General features: G+C 46.9%; 1 protein-coding gene across 4 annotated transcripts in view; it reads right to left on the bottom strand.

The window, feature by feature from the left end:
- The window catches only part of LOC146042299 (AP-2 complex subunit alpha-1), a 40425-nt gene that overhangs the window by 5302 nt on the left and 17794 nt on the right, over positions 1–17329 (bottom strand). The window contains exons 12-22 of one of the 4 annotated variants that reach the window (XM_083162247.1): positions 17175–17272; positions 16849–17080; positions 15902–16066; positions 9042–9196; positions 8624–8686; positions 7585–7650; positions 5746–5828; positions 5570–5659; positions 4649–4772; positions 4460–4576; positions 3298–3367 (exon numbers count right to left, since the gene is read on the bottom strand). In XM_083162247.1, coding sequence (XP_083018373.1) covers positions 3298–3367; positions 4460–4576; positions 4649–4772; positions 5570–5659; positions 5746–5828; positions 7585–7650; positions 8624–8686; positions 9042–9196; positions 15902–16066; positions 16849–17080; positions 17175–17272 — 1263 coding nt within the window. Of the gene's footprint in view, positions 1–3297; positions 3368–4459; positions 4577–4648; positions 4773–5534; positions 5660–5745; positions 5829–7584; positions 7651–8623; positions 8687–9041; positions 9197–15901; positions 16067–16848; positions 17081–17174; positions 17273–17329 lie in introns of those variants that run through there. The other 3 variants (XM_083162248.1, XM_083162249.1, XM_083162246.1) reach the window with 3 other exon arrangements.

Below are 17329 nucleotides of genomic sequence, written 5' to 3'. Positions count from 1 at the left end.
GGATCAATGATTTTAACAAAGCCCTAAATGTAGTGAACGCCTTATAATTCTTAGTGTTCACCCTAGGGAAATAAGGCACGGTAAGGGGGCGTGGCAACTAATGGATGGGTAGTGGTATTGCGACTCTGCCCCTGCTCATTTTAGGCTGATTGCCCAGCACTTCTGCCCACAAGCTCTAGCCCCACAATGTATAGACTCTGCAGCCTGCAGCGGTATCTGGCTGACCGTTACCAGTCAATCGGTAGATTCAATATCAACAACTGCATGCGGGTGGGGATGGCAATCGGAAGGCTGTTACAGCAGGGGGTTTCCATAAGGGCAGGGTGCAACGCCCTGCTGACACAGCCTAGCTGGAACACTAACCCATTTAAGGTCAAGGCTTTTGTGTCTCCATCAGAGATCTCGGAACTCAGAAGCATGGGATGCTGCTAGTTTACAGTAGGCAACGGTGGCACTTTATGACCACAAACTGCCAATTCCCCGTCGTGTCCAATAATGCACAAGTCATTTGATGATGTTGTGGTTACTGGATTCTACTGAGTCAAATAATCTAACTTCGGGGCTACATATAGTGATGGGCAACAGGCTGTAACCTGTACGAATAATTCAAATACAACACCATGAAGAAGCTCCTGTGAAGAGTGACACCAGATCTGATAAAGCCAACATAAGGATACGGCTCTTTCTAAAAATAAGAACAGACCCCCCCTCCCCCAACGGGCTTTTTGGAAAGAACTAATGATTAAAGACTTGATAGAAACCACACCTAGAATTACAATGATCTGATATTGATCAGTTGACACATTTCATGAATGCATTTGATTTGTGCAAGACAACAAAACTTTACTTTAGTTACTGCACCAGCAAAGGCATAATAAAAACATGGCAGATGTATTGGGGCATAGCTAGATACATGTGGGGCTGAGGGTTACATTTGCATTGCCCATGGCTGGCATACTCTGTCCATAATAATAATAACAACCGATAACGCCGGCATTTACTTACTCTGTCTCTGCCGGTTTGGATGGACACGATATTGTTGTCCAAGGTGGATTTCGGATGTCTATAATTTGACACCATTGAAAAAGTCTGTGCGAATTAGAACTACATCACCTTTGTACAATGCTGCCACCTTGTGGTAAATGCCTGAACTTTACAAACTATTGCTATATTAAAAGGACACTTTAAAAACATACAGGAGGCATGAATTCGAAAGTATCCGGTGGACGGATCTGACCATGTTATAGTCGACCACGCCTCGTTAGACAACTAAATAGCCAACCGCGTCTAGATCGATGGTAACGGAATTAGACACAAGCGTTAGGTCGCCGGGAACATGGCTGACACGTTCTTTTGGTGCAGGTACACTTGGTTGCTACTTTACTATCCAAGTGGACATAGAGCTAGAAAGAGGTACTCGCACAAGGCGTGTTTAGGCAGCGCTTATATCAATGAATAAACCAAATTGTTTATAAAGGTATAAATTTTACTTTTTAAAAATGCATATGTATACAATTGTACAATCATAAAATAAAACAATAATTACAACTTAATAAAATTGAGAAGGTGGGGAATAAAAGTAAACTGGAATTAATGAAATCAAGTGAAAAAGGGATATCCCGCCTCAAAGGACATTATATTGTGAACATAATTTTGTGATCACTTAATTGTGGAAAGCAGGTAAGTGCACTTTACCAATTGGAAGTTCTGGATCTTTCTGAAGAAAAGGTATTTGTAGCTGGAAAATCCTCACGATATGTGCGGCTGCTTTTTGTGCCGCTGGAGGGGTCAGGGATCGCTAGGTGGAATCAGTCCTCTGTAGTGTGGTGTGAGACGGATGGAGATTGTCTCAAACACCGGAGGGATGTTACTGTGGCGATATGACCTGGAGAGTTCCAGCAATGGATCAGATATGGCTTCCGTGCCCAAAAGTAAAGCCTCACCAGTATGGATGTTATTACCAGCGGTGTCTGGGAGCACGGTATCCGCCTTTAGTATGGTGTCCAAATAAGCAGAAATTAATGGATGTCCACAATGGAGTCGATCTCACAGCTTTGTCCTGAGGCAAGGATAGGGGTAGAAGTTCACCTAACGCGTTTCACTGCGTCCTGCAGCTTTATCAAAGGTGCAGGACGCAGTGAAACGCATTAGGTGAACTTCTACCCCTATCCTTGCCTCAGGACAAAGCTGTGAGATCGACTCCATTGTGGACATCCATTAATTTCTGCTTATTTGGACACCATACTAAAGGCGGATACCGTGCTCCCAGACACCGCTGGTAATAACATCCATACTGGTGAGGCTTTACTCTTGGGCACGGAAGCCATATCTGATCCATTGCTGGAACTCTCCAGGTCATATCACCACAGTAACATCCCTCCGGTGTTTGAGACAATCTCCATCCGTCTCACACCACACTACAGAGGACTGATTCCACCTAGCGATCCCTGACCCCTCCAGCGGCACAAAAAGCAGCCGCACATATCGTGAGGATTTTCCAGCTACAAATACCTTTTCTTCAGAAAGATCCAGAACTTCCAATTGGTAAAGTGCACTTACCTGCTTTCCACAATTAAGTGATCACAAAAGTATGTTCACAATATAATGTCCTTTGAGGCGGGATATCCCTTTTTCACTTGATTTCATTAATTCCAGTTTACTTTTATTCCCCACCTTCTAAATTTTATTAAGTTGTAATTATTGTTTTATTTTATGATTGTACAATTGTATACATATGCATTTTTAAACAGTAAAATTTATACCTTTATAAACAATTTGGTTTATTCATTGATATAAGCGCTGCCTAAACACGCCTTGTGCGAGTACCTCTTTCTTTTCTACTAGTGAGGAGTGACTACCCTCACACCCAGGCAGCTGCTTACATTGCAGGATCAGCTCATTGTCAAAGCGCCTGATTATTCCTAGTGAATATTTCCTTCTGGACATAGAGCTAGACCATAACACTGTGCCGGAGTGTCTACTATAGACTGAGAAAAGAACTTACCAAGTACAAACCAAGAACCCTATTTTCTCTATTAACCATGTGGGACGCTGGCAACCATGGGAGGTCCCTCAACCTTAAACAAGACCTAACCGTAACCTCTACAGTATCCAGTAGGGGGATAGGAACGTACCTAGCCGCACCTCCGGAATGGCAGGGTGACCAGTCATGACACCAGCTCCCAGTGGCAGAGCAGAGGCGGACTGCCATAGCCCCACATGTGCCGCACCACCTTATCCAGTGGGCTATTGATATGGGAGATAGAAGATGCATGAACACTACAGCGGGGAACTTACCTTTGCTTTTGTCACTTCGGAATCCATCGGATGGTTGGCTTTAAAAATCTTCTGTGCTTCTTGCTGCGGCCTGGAGATGCATAAGGCATAGTTTAGCTGTGTGGCCGTGGATGGAGATAATGAAGGTATTGGATATAAAGGGACGGCCTTGGCATGTGTAACTAAACACACAACTGTCAATGCTTCTGCGTAACTTCAGCTGCTCATAGTGAGGCAGGTGTATTACGCCGTACAAGAGATAAAGTGCAGGGTGATGGAGAAATAAAGAACCAGCCAATCAGCTCCTAACTGTCGTGTTAATGGCTGTTTGAGAAATGACAGTTAAAGAACGATAAAAGGACCAGCCAATCAGCTCCTATCACCCTCCACCTTATCTATTGTTAAGGCTTTAATAATACGGCCCAGTAAGCTAAACATAAAACTGGATTTCTTGCAGAACCTGAAATAAAACCGAATTTCGATTTGTCTTTTTCAAAAGGACCGTACAGCTACACCCCACCAGGGTAACCGAGCTTATACGGATGAGTCTATAACTAAAGATCTGGCGTCTAATACCCCTTTCACATCACACAATTAACCCGGGTCTGACCCAGGTCACTGTGCGGTGTGAAAGGGCCTTTTGTAAAATCTGGTGTCCATCAACCCAGCCCTGGTTAAAATAAGGGTTAATCCCGGGTTGTACCAGGGTTGCCATGCAATGTGAACGAGTAACCCGGGTCGAGCAACCCAGGTCCCATTGACACTATAGGGTGGAGGCAGTGTCCGCTCCAAGCGCTGCCTCCTCGCCCACCCCCCCAGATGACACGCCGCTCCGCCCACCAATGAGGTCAGCAACCCGGTTTATTTCTGGGTTGCTGTGGGGAGCTTCACCTTGCAAATGCCGGGACAGACCTGGGTCCAAATCCACGGTGGGACCAAGCATTTGCGATGTGAAAGGGGTATAGGTGAGTTAATACTAGTATACCGCAGTCCCAGGTTTGATAATCAATTGACCTGGGACCGAAGCGTCTGCTGAGACTTCCATGCAAATCCAGGAGGCTGCGGCATTGGTTACAATCAGTCACTGCGTACACATTGGCACCTGCAGCATTAGCATACAGCCTGAACCCAGCCCACTCGTCTCATAGTGACACTGTGCTGCGGAATAAGAGAATGGCATTACAGGCTCAGCTGTTTCCAGCGCTGGAAGAAGTCCTGGGACGGCATCTCAGTAGCTTGGAAGAACTTGTTGATGGTAATTGCCAGTTTCAGGGTGATGTTCTGTAAGGTTCCTCCGTACCTAGAAGTAGTAACGCAGCGTGTAAGCAGCAGAAACACAATCGCTCCAGTACCCGCAGCAGCTGTCACCTACCTGAACTTCAGATTAATGAGGGGAGCTTCGTGAAAGTCACATAAGCACTCAATGTTTAGCACCTGCTGGACCTGAGCTCCTCCTTCCACCAAGGGATCAACAGGCTTGGTCTGAATGTTCAGCTGTAAGATGGCAAGTTAAGGGAAATACTGTATGGGTGACACCTGGATGGTATTCCAGGAAAGCAACACATAAATCAGGCTCCACATACAGCAGCGGTTCCCAATCTGGGCTATTTGTACCCCTTGGGGTACTCTGCAGGGGTTGGGATCATTTGGTCTACAGCATCTTGGTCAACAAGCATTAGGTCAACATGGGTCTAGGTCGACACAAGCATTAGGTCGACAGTCAAAAAGTCGGCATGAGGTTTTTCACAGGTTTTTGACCCGAATGTCGACACAGTCGACATGGACACGGTTTAAAGTGCACCGCGTCCCCTCGCTCACAATGCTTATTTTCCCACCACGCCCTAGTAGATGGTAGGGCATGAAATAGCACCCGTCGGCTCTAAAAACAGTGAAAAATCTGTTGCTTGTGTTGACCTAGACCCAGGTCAACCAACATGCTGTAGACCAAATGACCATATCCCCGCTGCAGATCAGTTGGGGGTACTAGGAAAATAATATTGGTAATGGCAGTATTCTCCCAATGGCACAAGAAGTGTCTGACGTTGTGTCAGTTCCGTCTGCAGCGCCGTCAGCAACTTCTCATGCTTTTGCCCGACCAGCAACCCGACTAGGTTGGGAACTAGAACTGTTCTAGAGAGCCTGAGACTGGAAAGCTGGGCTGAGGAACCAGCTCTTCATCCTATTAGCAACCTGCCAGCAGTCTGCTCCTGTGTTTTACACCATGCAGGACAAAATCTGATTGGTTGCTGTGAGTCACAGCTATGTAATGTATTTCAGTAGGTTAGAAGGATATCATTCTGCAGGTCCCCTGGGTAGGACAATGTCGGACTGAAGCTCTGGAACTGCACCGAGGTTTTGTTTCCATAAAACAAATACATACGCCCTGAAAAGAGAAAATATTAATATCATACAGTGCAACTAATAAGGAACTGACACACACACACACACACACACACAAAAATCTCTCACCCAAGTTCTGTCGGAATTCTGACTTCACGCCAATCTGCAAAAGCTGGTTCTCAAACAGGACCCCGTTATTCTTGCAGACAAACCTAGGACCACAAGACCATTACTCACTCCGATGCATCCAGCAGTACTGACAATAACACCTGAACCGTAATGAGAGGAATGGTACAGCAGAGACTCAGGGGCCAGAGACAATACTGGGGTTATAACCGTCTTGTATCTGACAATACCGTACACCTAACACTACACCCCCTGTATTCGGATGTTCATACCACTCCAGTGACACCATATGGGGGCAGTGAGGCAGCTTGTCCCGGATTATTAGGGATTGCTGACGTTCTCTATAACCGTGGTACTGTCTGATGATTTAGCTTAGTGACCATGACTAGATATCTGCAGCCATTTGGGTCAGATTACAGTAGATATGATACACCTGTTTTTAATTTTACTTTAAGTAGTTAAGTGGCACATTGATCATGATATTACTAATTAGAGAAATGACACATTGTTATTCATTTATGGCAATTTCAATACTTGCAGGAGTAATCATTAAACACATAATGTAATGGTTTTGTTCCCATACACATTCCTAGAAGTCTAGATTTATAACTTTACAGTATAGAGACACGACCGCTATTGGGTCTCATGTATACATGGAAAGCAATGTCGCCTTTGATAAGGCCGCAGGACTGACGAATGACCGACATTATAGCAGGGTGTCCATCGTGCTCCAATCTTATGTAGGGAGGTATACATCGTTACTCTGATACTACAACACTCAGGAGGCGATGTGCATATACACATTTCCATGTAATGTTACAACATATAGCAGACAGATCTGCATTACCGTTACCAAATTCTAAAAGGGGGAGGAGCAGAGGTAGACATGTGTAGCACTATAACGTAATAGGGGACCCTGGAACTACAGGGAGTGGGCGGTTTAGCCAAGTGTTTCAGAAGGGGTGCTGTATGTGCGGCCCCAAATATATTCCAATCATGGCCTCACTGTACACTCCTTTTGAACCCTTGTTATAAGCAAACTTGAAGGGTCTTAAATGGAATAATGGAAGAGCACTTTTCTTTTGGCCGTCCCTACAGTGGGGACAGTTTTGGAGCTGCGCAAACTATTGTGCAAGTCTCCATACAGAAAGGCTATGAGAACATTGAAGGCCTAAGTTATCAGGACAGCACCAGCTTAAGACAACAGTATCGCTATATTACGGTATAGGCTAAATATCCCTGGTGCTATTATACAGTAATGGAATTGCTTCGAGACTTGTAACAACCTTATAATGTACAGTAGGGAGCACATTATTAGTGTTCCCGCTAGGCTGTTCTAGCAGGGCGCTGCGACCTTCCCGATTTTTAAAGGCCAAAATGCGCCCTGCCCCTCCAGCAGCGCCCCGCTAAGAGCCTGCTGCCTGTCTTGCTGGTGTGCCCGGGGAAGCTCCAGGCATCGCTATATCGCCGGCGCTAGGCTTCCCCGTCATCTCAGGGACTTCGGCGGGGCCAGGTCCGGCCCCCCTTGCACGATGGTGATGACTGCCCGGGCACGCCCCCTTTAGTGACGCGACAGCCCGGGACCGCCTACAACAATGACGTCGGCGGGCCCAGTCTGCCCCCAAAAATTCCTAGAGGGAACACTACATTATAACATACATAAATGCTTTAATGTAAAGGTAATCTATATTAGAACAGGGATTGCTTAGAAAAGGACAATGAGAACTCAGATTACACATGATGCTGCCGGCCGGCGTTGTTGCCCCCCCTACACTCAGTAGGTGTTACATGGAGTAGGCCTACAAGTGGCGACACATGCAGGAGGAAACATGCCTGTCTTACTTGTGCAGGAGCTCATCAGCCTCAGCGATAGGTAAAGCGGGGTCCTCGGAAGCAGCAGAGCCAGAACTAAGAGCAAGGAGGCAGAGGAAAGAAAGGAAAAGGCAATGGAAGCAACCAGAAGAAAAAAATAAATAAAATGATTTGTTAGCGACACAGAGCGTTAGTCCCCACATTTAAAGACTACATGACCCAGAATTACAGAAGCGCCACCGATCGGACATAGGAAGAGAGAGATAGAGGCTCTACAACCCAAACACTGCTCTTTAACCTATACATGATCCTTCTCTGTAGAAGCTTTCCAGAACAATGGCTATAGGAACAGTGGGGGACAATAAGACAGCACAGGAACTGTTAGCAGTACCTTCAAAATGATCTAAAACGTCAATGAACATTCACAAACCTGTACATAAAATATCCCATTGCCGACCTAATGCTTGTGTCGACTTTGACACTGTCGACCTTAGCCATGTCAACCTATTCATCTGTCAACATTATGACCCATACCCCTAGAGGGTATCGCCTGGTTTTTGCCTGATGTAAGGGCCACATTACGTTTTAGGGGATTTCTATCCATGTATAACAGTTTGCTTAAATCAATAGCAGGTGTTCACGTGTTCTGGATTCTATTAATCCTGTTTGCCAACGTGTTGCCAAGTTCTGAAGGCACAAAGGGTTACTGATGCTCTCATGCTCAGCAGTGCCCCCTGCTGCTTCGGCTAGCAACTGCAGTAAAGTTCAGCTGCTATAGTACTTCCAAAAATGCAATGTTCATAGAGAAATCTTCAATGCTCTTACTTGAAAAGAGCAGATCAGACACAGACCTGCACGGGGCAAAGACATGTAAGCACCTGCTGACCGATTTTAAACCAATTTTTGTGTAGGTGGCTATAACTTTTATTCAAGATATCTTGCTTGTTGGCATGTGTTGAAATCAACATTTGTCTACTTATCATGAATATATATGGTAGAAGACAATGGTTTACTGATTCATGGCAACTATCCCCCCCCATGTCTTAAGTGTTACTGAATCAGCCCTTACTCTGAAGGCTGGGCTGCATCGACCAATAGAGACGCAGGACTCTCAGAGGGCGGCTCGAAGTCACTGTACAGCATCCAATCACAGGCAGGCACAGCAAGACAGACAAAGACAAGAAACAATCCCACCAGCAGCAAGACAGCGACAAAGAAAAACAAGAACGACAAAAAACCTACGTGCAATTAGACAGTCAGCAGACAAATACAGCGGCATACACACATTACAGAAACAATACTCGTTTTATTTTTAAACGTGTTATTTTTTACATCCAACAAAAAAGGTCATGGAACGATATTCATGGTTAATTTTTTTTTTTAAATAAATGGACACATTTGGGATTGACAATATTTTCACGACAAATACACTTTTGAAAACCATCTAAATTTCTCTCATTGCCACAGAGGCCTTATAGGATAAATACCTTAGAAAGTTTTCGTCTGCACCGGGAGCTACAGAACCGGCGGCGGAAGACGAATCTGAAAATACATCCACCAAGAGATTGCCAGCACTTGGTGCGGCCCCTGTAATGGGGACACTTCTTAAGCCAAGGAGATCAGCAGACGGTGACGGCGTAGACTGTAAGAACATGGAATTTATCAATTACAGATGCTCAGAAATTGGATATATGCGATTATGCCGCATCATTTACCAGTGGCGTCGAGAGGAGGGGGTACTTTTTACACGGGCACGGGTCCCACTCCTCCATTGCAGGGAGCTGAGCAGTGGGGAGGGAGATGACAGACTGCTGCCGCAGCACAGCCTCTCCCCAGCTCAGCACATGCTACTTAATGCAGAGTGCTGAGCTGGGGGGAGAGAGAGAGAGCTGCAGCCTGCTGAGCTGGGGGGAGGGAGAGAGCTGCAGCCTCTCTCGTTTAGTTTTCACGGGGCATGTTCAGCTCCCTCCCAGATTTTACCGGGCCCCGTCATTTACCTTGATCTGGGAACCTTACTGAGACAAATCAAAGTGGTTACGAGTTCATTATAAAAGGTGCGTTCACACTGGGTGATTTTTTAAAACGATAATCACTCACTGTGGCCCTTCCCAGCAATATTGTTTCGATTATTGCTCAGTGTGTATACTGCAAATAATGCTCGCTCCTGTTAACAGCCATTTGCCCCTGCTGATATCGTTGGTGCCGCAAATCGCCCAGTGTGTATGCACCTAGAGAGTAAGGTCTCCCATAGATATCAACTCATCTCAGTAAAGGGAATTTATCAGGGCATGGAGAAATATGCGAATTATACTCACCGATAATTCCTTTTCTTCCTAGAGATCCCATGGCAGCCATGACAGTGGGATATTCCCCTCCTCCTACCAGATTAGACAGGACTTTTTTCAGGGACCGCCCCCCTTGGGTATAACAGCTCACACCTCCCTCACCTCTGTGTCTTTCGAGTGTCTCCGCACCAACGTCCCTGAAAAAACTTCTAACACAAAGGGTGGGAAATAAGTGGCTGCCATGGGATCTCTAGGAAGAAAAGGAATTATCGGTGAGTATAATTCGCATATTTCTTCTACGATCCCCATGGCAGCCATGACAGTGGGACATACCCAAGCTGCACAATAAACGGGAGGGAGCCAATATGAATGTAACAATGATTTATTCAAGAGACTTATCTTATGGACAAGGCCTCTTCAATTACAAGATTCCCAAAGTGGGCTGTAGACACGCTCAAGGCATAGTGGTTAGTAAAGGTATGGACGGATGACCATGTAGCGGCTTGACAGATCTCCGATACTGACGCCTTGGCCCTTCTAGCCCATGATGTGGCCACTGCCCTGGTTGAATGTGCCTTGATGATTGGAGGCGGTCTCTTATCTTCATTTTTGTAGGCGAATACGATAACTTCTCGTACCCATCTCGAAATGGTTTGTTTCGTAGCCCTAGAGCCCTTCCTCGGACCCTCAGGGATAATGAATAAGTGATCAGACTTTCTGATCTCTTTTGTACGATCCAGATACACTGAAACTGCTCTCACCAGATCCAGCGTATGATAGGCCTTCTGTTCGTCATTAATCGGCTCAGGGAAAAACCTAGGCAAGGAAATTTCCTGATTTAAGTGGAACGCTGATATGACTTTTGGCATGAAGTCTGGGTGCGTTCTCAGCACAACTCTGTCAGGGAAGATCACTAGGTACGGTTCCTTGATCCAGAGGGCCTGAATCTCGCTGACCCTCCTCGCCGATGTTATGGCTATCAGGAACAGTACCTTCCATGTTAGGTACTTCACCGAAGAGTCTTCCAGGGGTTCAAATGGCTGTAACATTAGTGCTTTCAGCACCAAATTCAGATCCCACGGGGCCACTAAAGATTTTCTTGGTGGCCGTATTCCCTTGATTGCTCTACAGAACTTCTTTACTAGCTTTTCCTCAGCTAATCTTCTGTCCAACAGTACACTGAGAGCAGAAATCTGTGACTTAATGGTGGCTACCGCCAGCCCCAACTCGAAGCCTTCATACAGGAATTGCAAGACCTTAGCCGTAGAGATGTCGGCAAACTGACCTTCAAAGTTCCCCCATGAGATGAACTTCTTCCAAGTTTTGTAATATATTAGCGAGGAACCTTCTTTCCTTGCTTTTAACAACAGTTCAGTCACTTGTTCGGATAAGTTATGGCGCTTCAAAGTCGCCCGCTCAATCGCCATGCCCTCAGCGAGAAGCTTTCTGGCTCCGGATGACATATTGGTCCCTGTTTCAACAGGTCTGGTATCACCGGCAACACCCACGGTGGTTGCACCGCCATCCTCAATGCTGAAGTAAACCAGGCTCTTCTCGGCCAAAATGGAAGCACTACCAGTACTTCCACTCGGTCCTCTCTGATTTTCTTGAGCACTCTGCTGATCATGGGAAAAGGCGGGAAGACATATCCCAGAGTGAACTCCCATTTCACTGAAAACGTGTCCAGTGCTTCGGCTTGTGGGTGAAAGGATTTCGAGCAGAATCTGCTCACCTTCTTGTTGGAGAATGACGCCATCAGGTCTATCTCGGGTTCGCCAAACCTGGCGACTATTTGACTGAACACCTTTGAGTCCAACTCCCATTCTCCTGGCAGAATCCTCTTGCGACTTAGAAAGTCCGCTACAGTGTTCTCTGGCCCCGGAATGTACACGGCCGAGATTGATTGCAGGTTGTTCACTGCCCACGACATGATCTTCTCCAACACTCTCAGTACAGGTAAACTCCTTGTACCCCCTTGGTGGTTTATATGTGCCACTACTGTCATATTGTCTGACATGATCCTTAGGTTGGTATTCTGAAGTTTGTCTTGTAGGCAACAGATTGCTTCCCAAACGGCGAGCAGTTCTCTGACATTGGATGACCTTGCACTCTCTTCTGTGGTCCAAGACCCTTGTACCGAGTTCCTCCCGAGGTGAGCGCCCCAACCTTGAAGACTCGCATCGGTCGTCATAACCACAAATTCTGGGTTTGAGAGACTGGAGCTTCTTCTCCTTAAGCCAGAGCTCCACCACCTTAACGAATTCTTCGTTTCGGCATTCAGGATTATCTGGAACCCTTCGTGGGTCTGATTCTTCATGAATGGGAGCAGCTGCCACTGTAGCTTCCTCATGTACCACTGGGCCCATGGAATGATACGTATACATGATGTCATCATCCCTAGAAGTTGTAGCGCCACCTTCAGGGGGCATCTTCCTTTTGTTAATAACAGTTGCGTCAGATTTTGTATCTTCAGGCAGCGGTCTACCGACAGGCTCACTGAAAACCTTACTGTGTCTATAAGGACACCCAGGAACTTGATTGTCTGGCAAGGCTGCAGCTGACTTTTTTCTTGGTTGATCACCCAACCATGTTTCTGCAGAAATTCTATTGTAGTTTTGACACTCATCTGGACCTCTCTCACTGATCTTCCTGCCAGCAATAGGTCGTCCAGGTACGGCCAGATTTGGATTCCCTGCTTCCTTAGTTCTGCCACAAGTGTCACCAAGACTTTTGTGAACACTCTCGGCGATGTCCTGAGCCCGAAGGAAAGGCAGGTGAATTGATAATGTTGGTCGAGGAGCGAGAACCTGAGAAACTTTCTGTCCTCTAGTGCCACGGGGACGTGATAATAAGCGTCTTTTAGGTCTATGGACGCTAACCAGTCTTCTTGCCTGAGACCCATCAGGATAGAACTTATAGTTTCCATCTTGAACTTTAGTTTCTTGATAAAGAGATTCAATCCTCTCAGGTCCAAGATGGTCCTGAAACCACCTGTACTCTTCTCCACTAAAAAGAGATTCGAATAATACCCCAGACCTACTTGGTCTTTCGGGACATGTTCTATTGCTCCTATTTGTAGAAGCTGTAGAATCTTCAAGGTGAGAGTCTTCTTCTCCAGTTTCTTCACTGGAACTCTTGACCTGACGAATTTGTTCTTCCAAGGCCTCCTTAGAAATTCTATTTGGTAGCCCCTTTCCACAATCTTGAAGACCCATCTGTCTGAGATCGATGTCTTCCAGATTTCCGAAAACTGAGACAACCGGGCTCCGACTCTCACCATTGAACCACCGTCATAACTTGGAACCTCTCCGATACTGCTGACGAAAGGACTGGCGAGTCATATTCGGATTCCCCCTACGGGAGTACTGGCGTCCGGGGCGATAACTTCTTGCCTCTCTGTAAGTTTGTCTGCTAGACGTAGGGATGGGAAACCTATTCCTCCTATCTTGGGGTAGTCTCACGGATTTTCCCCCAGAAATTCTCTGGATCATCGAATCCAATTTTGAGCCAAACAAGAACCCGCCTTCAAAGGGTAGTGCAGTTAGACGATTTTTGGAGTTGGCATCCGCACTCCAGGGCTTGAGCCAGAGCGCCCTCCTGGCCGTCACCCCTTGTGCCATCGCCTTAGCCGAGAACGACACTGCGTCCAAAGAGGCCTCACACAGGTATTCGATAGACTTCTGTATGGTTTGTAAGCTTCTCAGCAGATATTGCTTGGAAATCTTCTCGGTTATGTCTGTATGGAGCTCCGACGACCATAGCCTCATTGCCCTTGCCACCGATGCGATAGCCACGCTGGATTTAAGTGACAGCGCAGAGGTCTGGTGCAATTTCCTAAGCGAATTTTCAATCTTCCTTTCCATAGCGTCTTTAAACGCCGCCCCATCTTCCAGCGGTATGGTTGTTCTAGACGTCAGCTCTGCCACCGCTGCATCAACCTTGGGCACTAGACACCACTTCAGGAAATCCTCATCCTTGAAAGGATACATCTTATCCACTCTCGCCCATCCAGCCATCCTTTTATCCGTGTTGACCCATTCCTTGTTGATCATCTCACGGACTACTTTGTGAACCGGGAATGTTCTTCCTTTCTTCGATCTATCTTCGAAGAGTGGATCCGCTGTGGTGTCTGAAACTTCTGGGTAATTCATGGACTTGTAAATGCTTTTCAACACACTTTCCACCAATTCGAGGTTGAAAGATCTCACATCTTCCTCTATTTCACCTTCCTCAATGTCCTCTGCCTCCAATGGTTCTATCTCCTCCGAAGAACCACCCCCTTCTGTCAGCATTCCAGCCTGCTCCCGAGACCTCTTGGGTTTCTGAGACTGCAAGAACTCCTCTTTAGAGACGAATGACTTCTGCATCCAATCCATTAGTTTTTTAAGGACATCTGATTGGTCCGACTTGTCCACCTTAGGCTGTGGGATTCTGTCACACTCTTCACACAGCGTCCTCTTATCGGCACTGGCAAATGCTTTATCACAACTCATGCAGGTGCAGGTAAGGAATTTCTTCTTAGCTGTCCTTTTTTTATGAACAGGCGATTCAGGCACACTGAAAACAAAACAGAAACCTGACTAGTATCATGCAAAATAAATCAAACTAATGCCCAAAACCAAAGGGCTTACCTCAAAGGGGCAATGTCCGGCTGCTGGGAAGAAGGTGCTTGCTGCTGGCTTTCCTCCATGGTTCTGCTGCTGTATAACACCAACACAGCTGTAATCCATGTCCGTTTATATTTAGGACAGTTTTAACCATTCCCCCGCCAGCAGCGCTTAAGCCTGGCTATTTCAGCGCTGATTTCCGCAATGCGGAACCAAAAAAATCGGGTCCCCGTTTCCGGGGACACCATTCTGCTGCACACTCGGTGCACAATGCCGGCGGAAGTGACGTCTATGCGCACTTCCGCCGCACGCGTCCCAGCACCCGGCAGCACGCCGCGTCTGCTCCCAGCTCCCATACCAGGTATCTGCCGGAAAGCACTTCCGCCGCACGGCTACACGCGCCGACGGCCGCCTGACACCAGCTCCAGCGTGCTGCTCACCTTCTTGTTGGCTCACCGCCCAGAGTCTATAAGGTACTGCCGCCATACACCCACATTGAACAGGGGTTTTTGTATGCCATATGCTGCTGGGGTTCTCTGTAAGCAACTGGCGCTAAGCACAGTCCTTACTCCGCATAGTTGCTGGAGGCAGGTATCTCAGAGGCCCCACTCCTCCGCAACTCTCCTTCTTCCCGGGAAGCCATCCCATACAGTATAGAGAGGTAGCCCTGTTTAAAAGTAAAATAACGCCCTGCCTGTCCTATCTAGACGGAGACAGGAGAAAAAGACACAGAGGTGAGGGAGGTGTGAGCTGTTATACCCAAGGGGGGCGGTCCCTGAAAAAAGTCCTGTCTAATCTGGTAGGAGGAGGGGAATATCCCACTGTCATGGCTGCCATGGGGATCGTAGAAGAAAAAATAAATTACAGGAGCTCATTGTGAAACACAGGACCTTATTCTGGTTCATGCGCTTCCATGCGAATTTGCACGGGAGCGCAATGTTTTTCTTCTGTTCATACGCATTTCTGTGCATGTGAAAGCGGCTGCGGTGTATAGAGGGTGGAGGCGCCCACCCAGCTGGGCGTTCTCATGGTGATGACGCGGGGAGCTGACGTCACCATATGTCAGGTGCCCGCCCTGTCCTCTTATAAGACACACACAAAAAGCTAAGACACCTGAGAGTTCCTTAGTTTTGTGTGTGCGCTCAACATCATTCGATAGTCAGCGACCATCGAATGATGTGGGTGTCGCCCCTTAGGCTGCGAACGGATATTTATGCAAAACATCCATTCGTAGCCGCGCGACCGAATACGCTGTGCGAAGGGGGGGGGGGGCCGTAATGCGAATGACGGACGGGCTGAAAAAGACAAGCATCGCTGAGTGTCAACCAGAATGACCTCCACAGTCTGTAAAAAGTTATAAGTTCATTGGTTAGGGCTTTAGGTCTCGATGCTTTGATAATTACCGCCCTAGAAGCGGTTTCCATTATAAGTACAACCAAAGGTGACGGCTCTTACCGCAGCGCTCTGCGATGGTTCCACCCCACCGTTCATCTCAGAGTTTTGATCCTTTTTCCCTTCTTCTAACTCGCTGACCGCACCTGGTCCCTTCTTCTTCTTAAGTTTGGCCAGGATAGAGGACTCCCTTTCAGGGAATGGGGGCATCTCCTCCAGGACTGTAGCCTACAAAACAAGAGGATGGAAATAAAAGTGATGCGTAACTGGATACAATGGAGGGTTTGTATTAATGAGAACTCCATTCTTGGATTTAAGAGACATTTTCTGATTCCTCCATGGGGTCCGCTGGAAGACTGGGGACATCCCAAAGCTGTTCCTATTATAGGGTAAGCTCAGGGACCAGAAAGTGCTCGTCCTGTGAAGCCTTTTCCTGGCCTAAGGCCACATTCACAACGTGCAAGTTTTAAACCACGTTCTACTGTAATGAAGGTCTGTTTCGAAGAACAATTCCACCCCGTGGAAGGTGAGTATCGTAGACCCACAGGACATTGTGCCAAGCCCCAAAACTGTGTGAGAATAGCCAGGAACATGATCTCCTGCTATAGTGCCCAAGCTCATGTCTCTGCACTATATACCCCAGCGTTCCTCATGGAGGAACACTCAAGCTTTAGGGTCATATGATTATGAAAAGGAAACATTTAAAAGAAACCTCACAATCTGCATGAAAGGCCTATAGAAACTGCAATTTACTGGCATGTATGTCTCATATACACAACAGAGGTGTGGGCAGACCCAAGAACCATGAGAACAAGTGACATCACAGAGGCAATTGATCGAGGCACCAAATGAGGTCACTAGCCCCTAGCGAAGCGTTTGATTATTATCCACTGTAAGTAGTCGCCAGCATATATGCAATTCCCTGACAGATAAGAGCAAAGCTGGAACGGATGTCATTCTGTATTTCTATGCTTTCTAGACAAAGTCGTCTAACACTTGGCAGTTCTTACAAGGACATCTGTGCTTGCAATGGAGCTGAGCTTCAGATACTCTACTGCCCTCTGCTGGAGCTCCACGTCTGCATTCCTGATCTGGCTGTCTGAGCGAAGCACGTCCTGGATGGTGGGTTTGGTTTCTGGGAACAGGTTAATGAACTTGATGTAGGTGGAGAGAAGGAGGGCTCGGGTTGACACACTGCACAAGTGGAACTTCGAGTGCAGGAGGTTGAACTGCACCAAGGGGCTGGTGAAGGGAAAAAAAATATATAGTGATAATTTATTGAAGTAAACTCCCAAACCAAATCCCCGACCACACAACCCGGCCAATGGGGTCTTACCTCGACCTGGGATCTCCAGCAATGAGGTTACCAAATTCACCCAGGATATAACCGCCAACTTTCACCATGTTCTCGTGGCACGCAGGAGCCTGCAGAGCCTGGAAACAGAATGATATGAGATTTGGTCACGATATAGACCTCAGAACATTGACAAG

The sequence above is a fragment of the Crinia signifera genome, chromosome 19, assembly GCF_055691185.1.
Source record: "Crinia signifera chromosome 19, ASM5569118v1, whole genome shotgun sequence".
NCBI classification, from domain to species: domain Eukaryota; kingdom Metazoa; phylum Chordata; class Amphibia; order Anura; family Myobatrachidae; genus Crinia; species Crinia signifera.
This window is presented reverse-complemented; position numbering and strand designations above follow the sequence as displayed.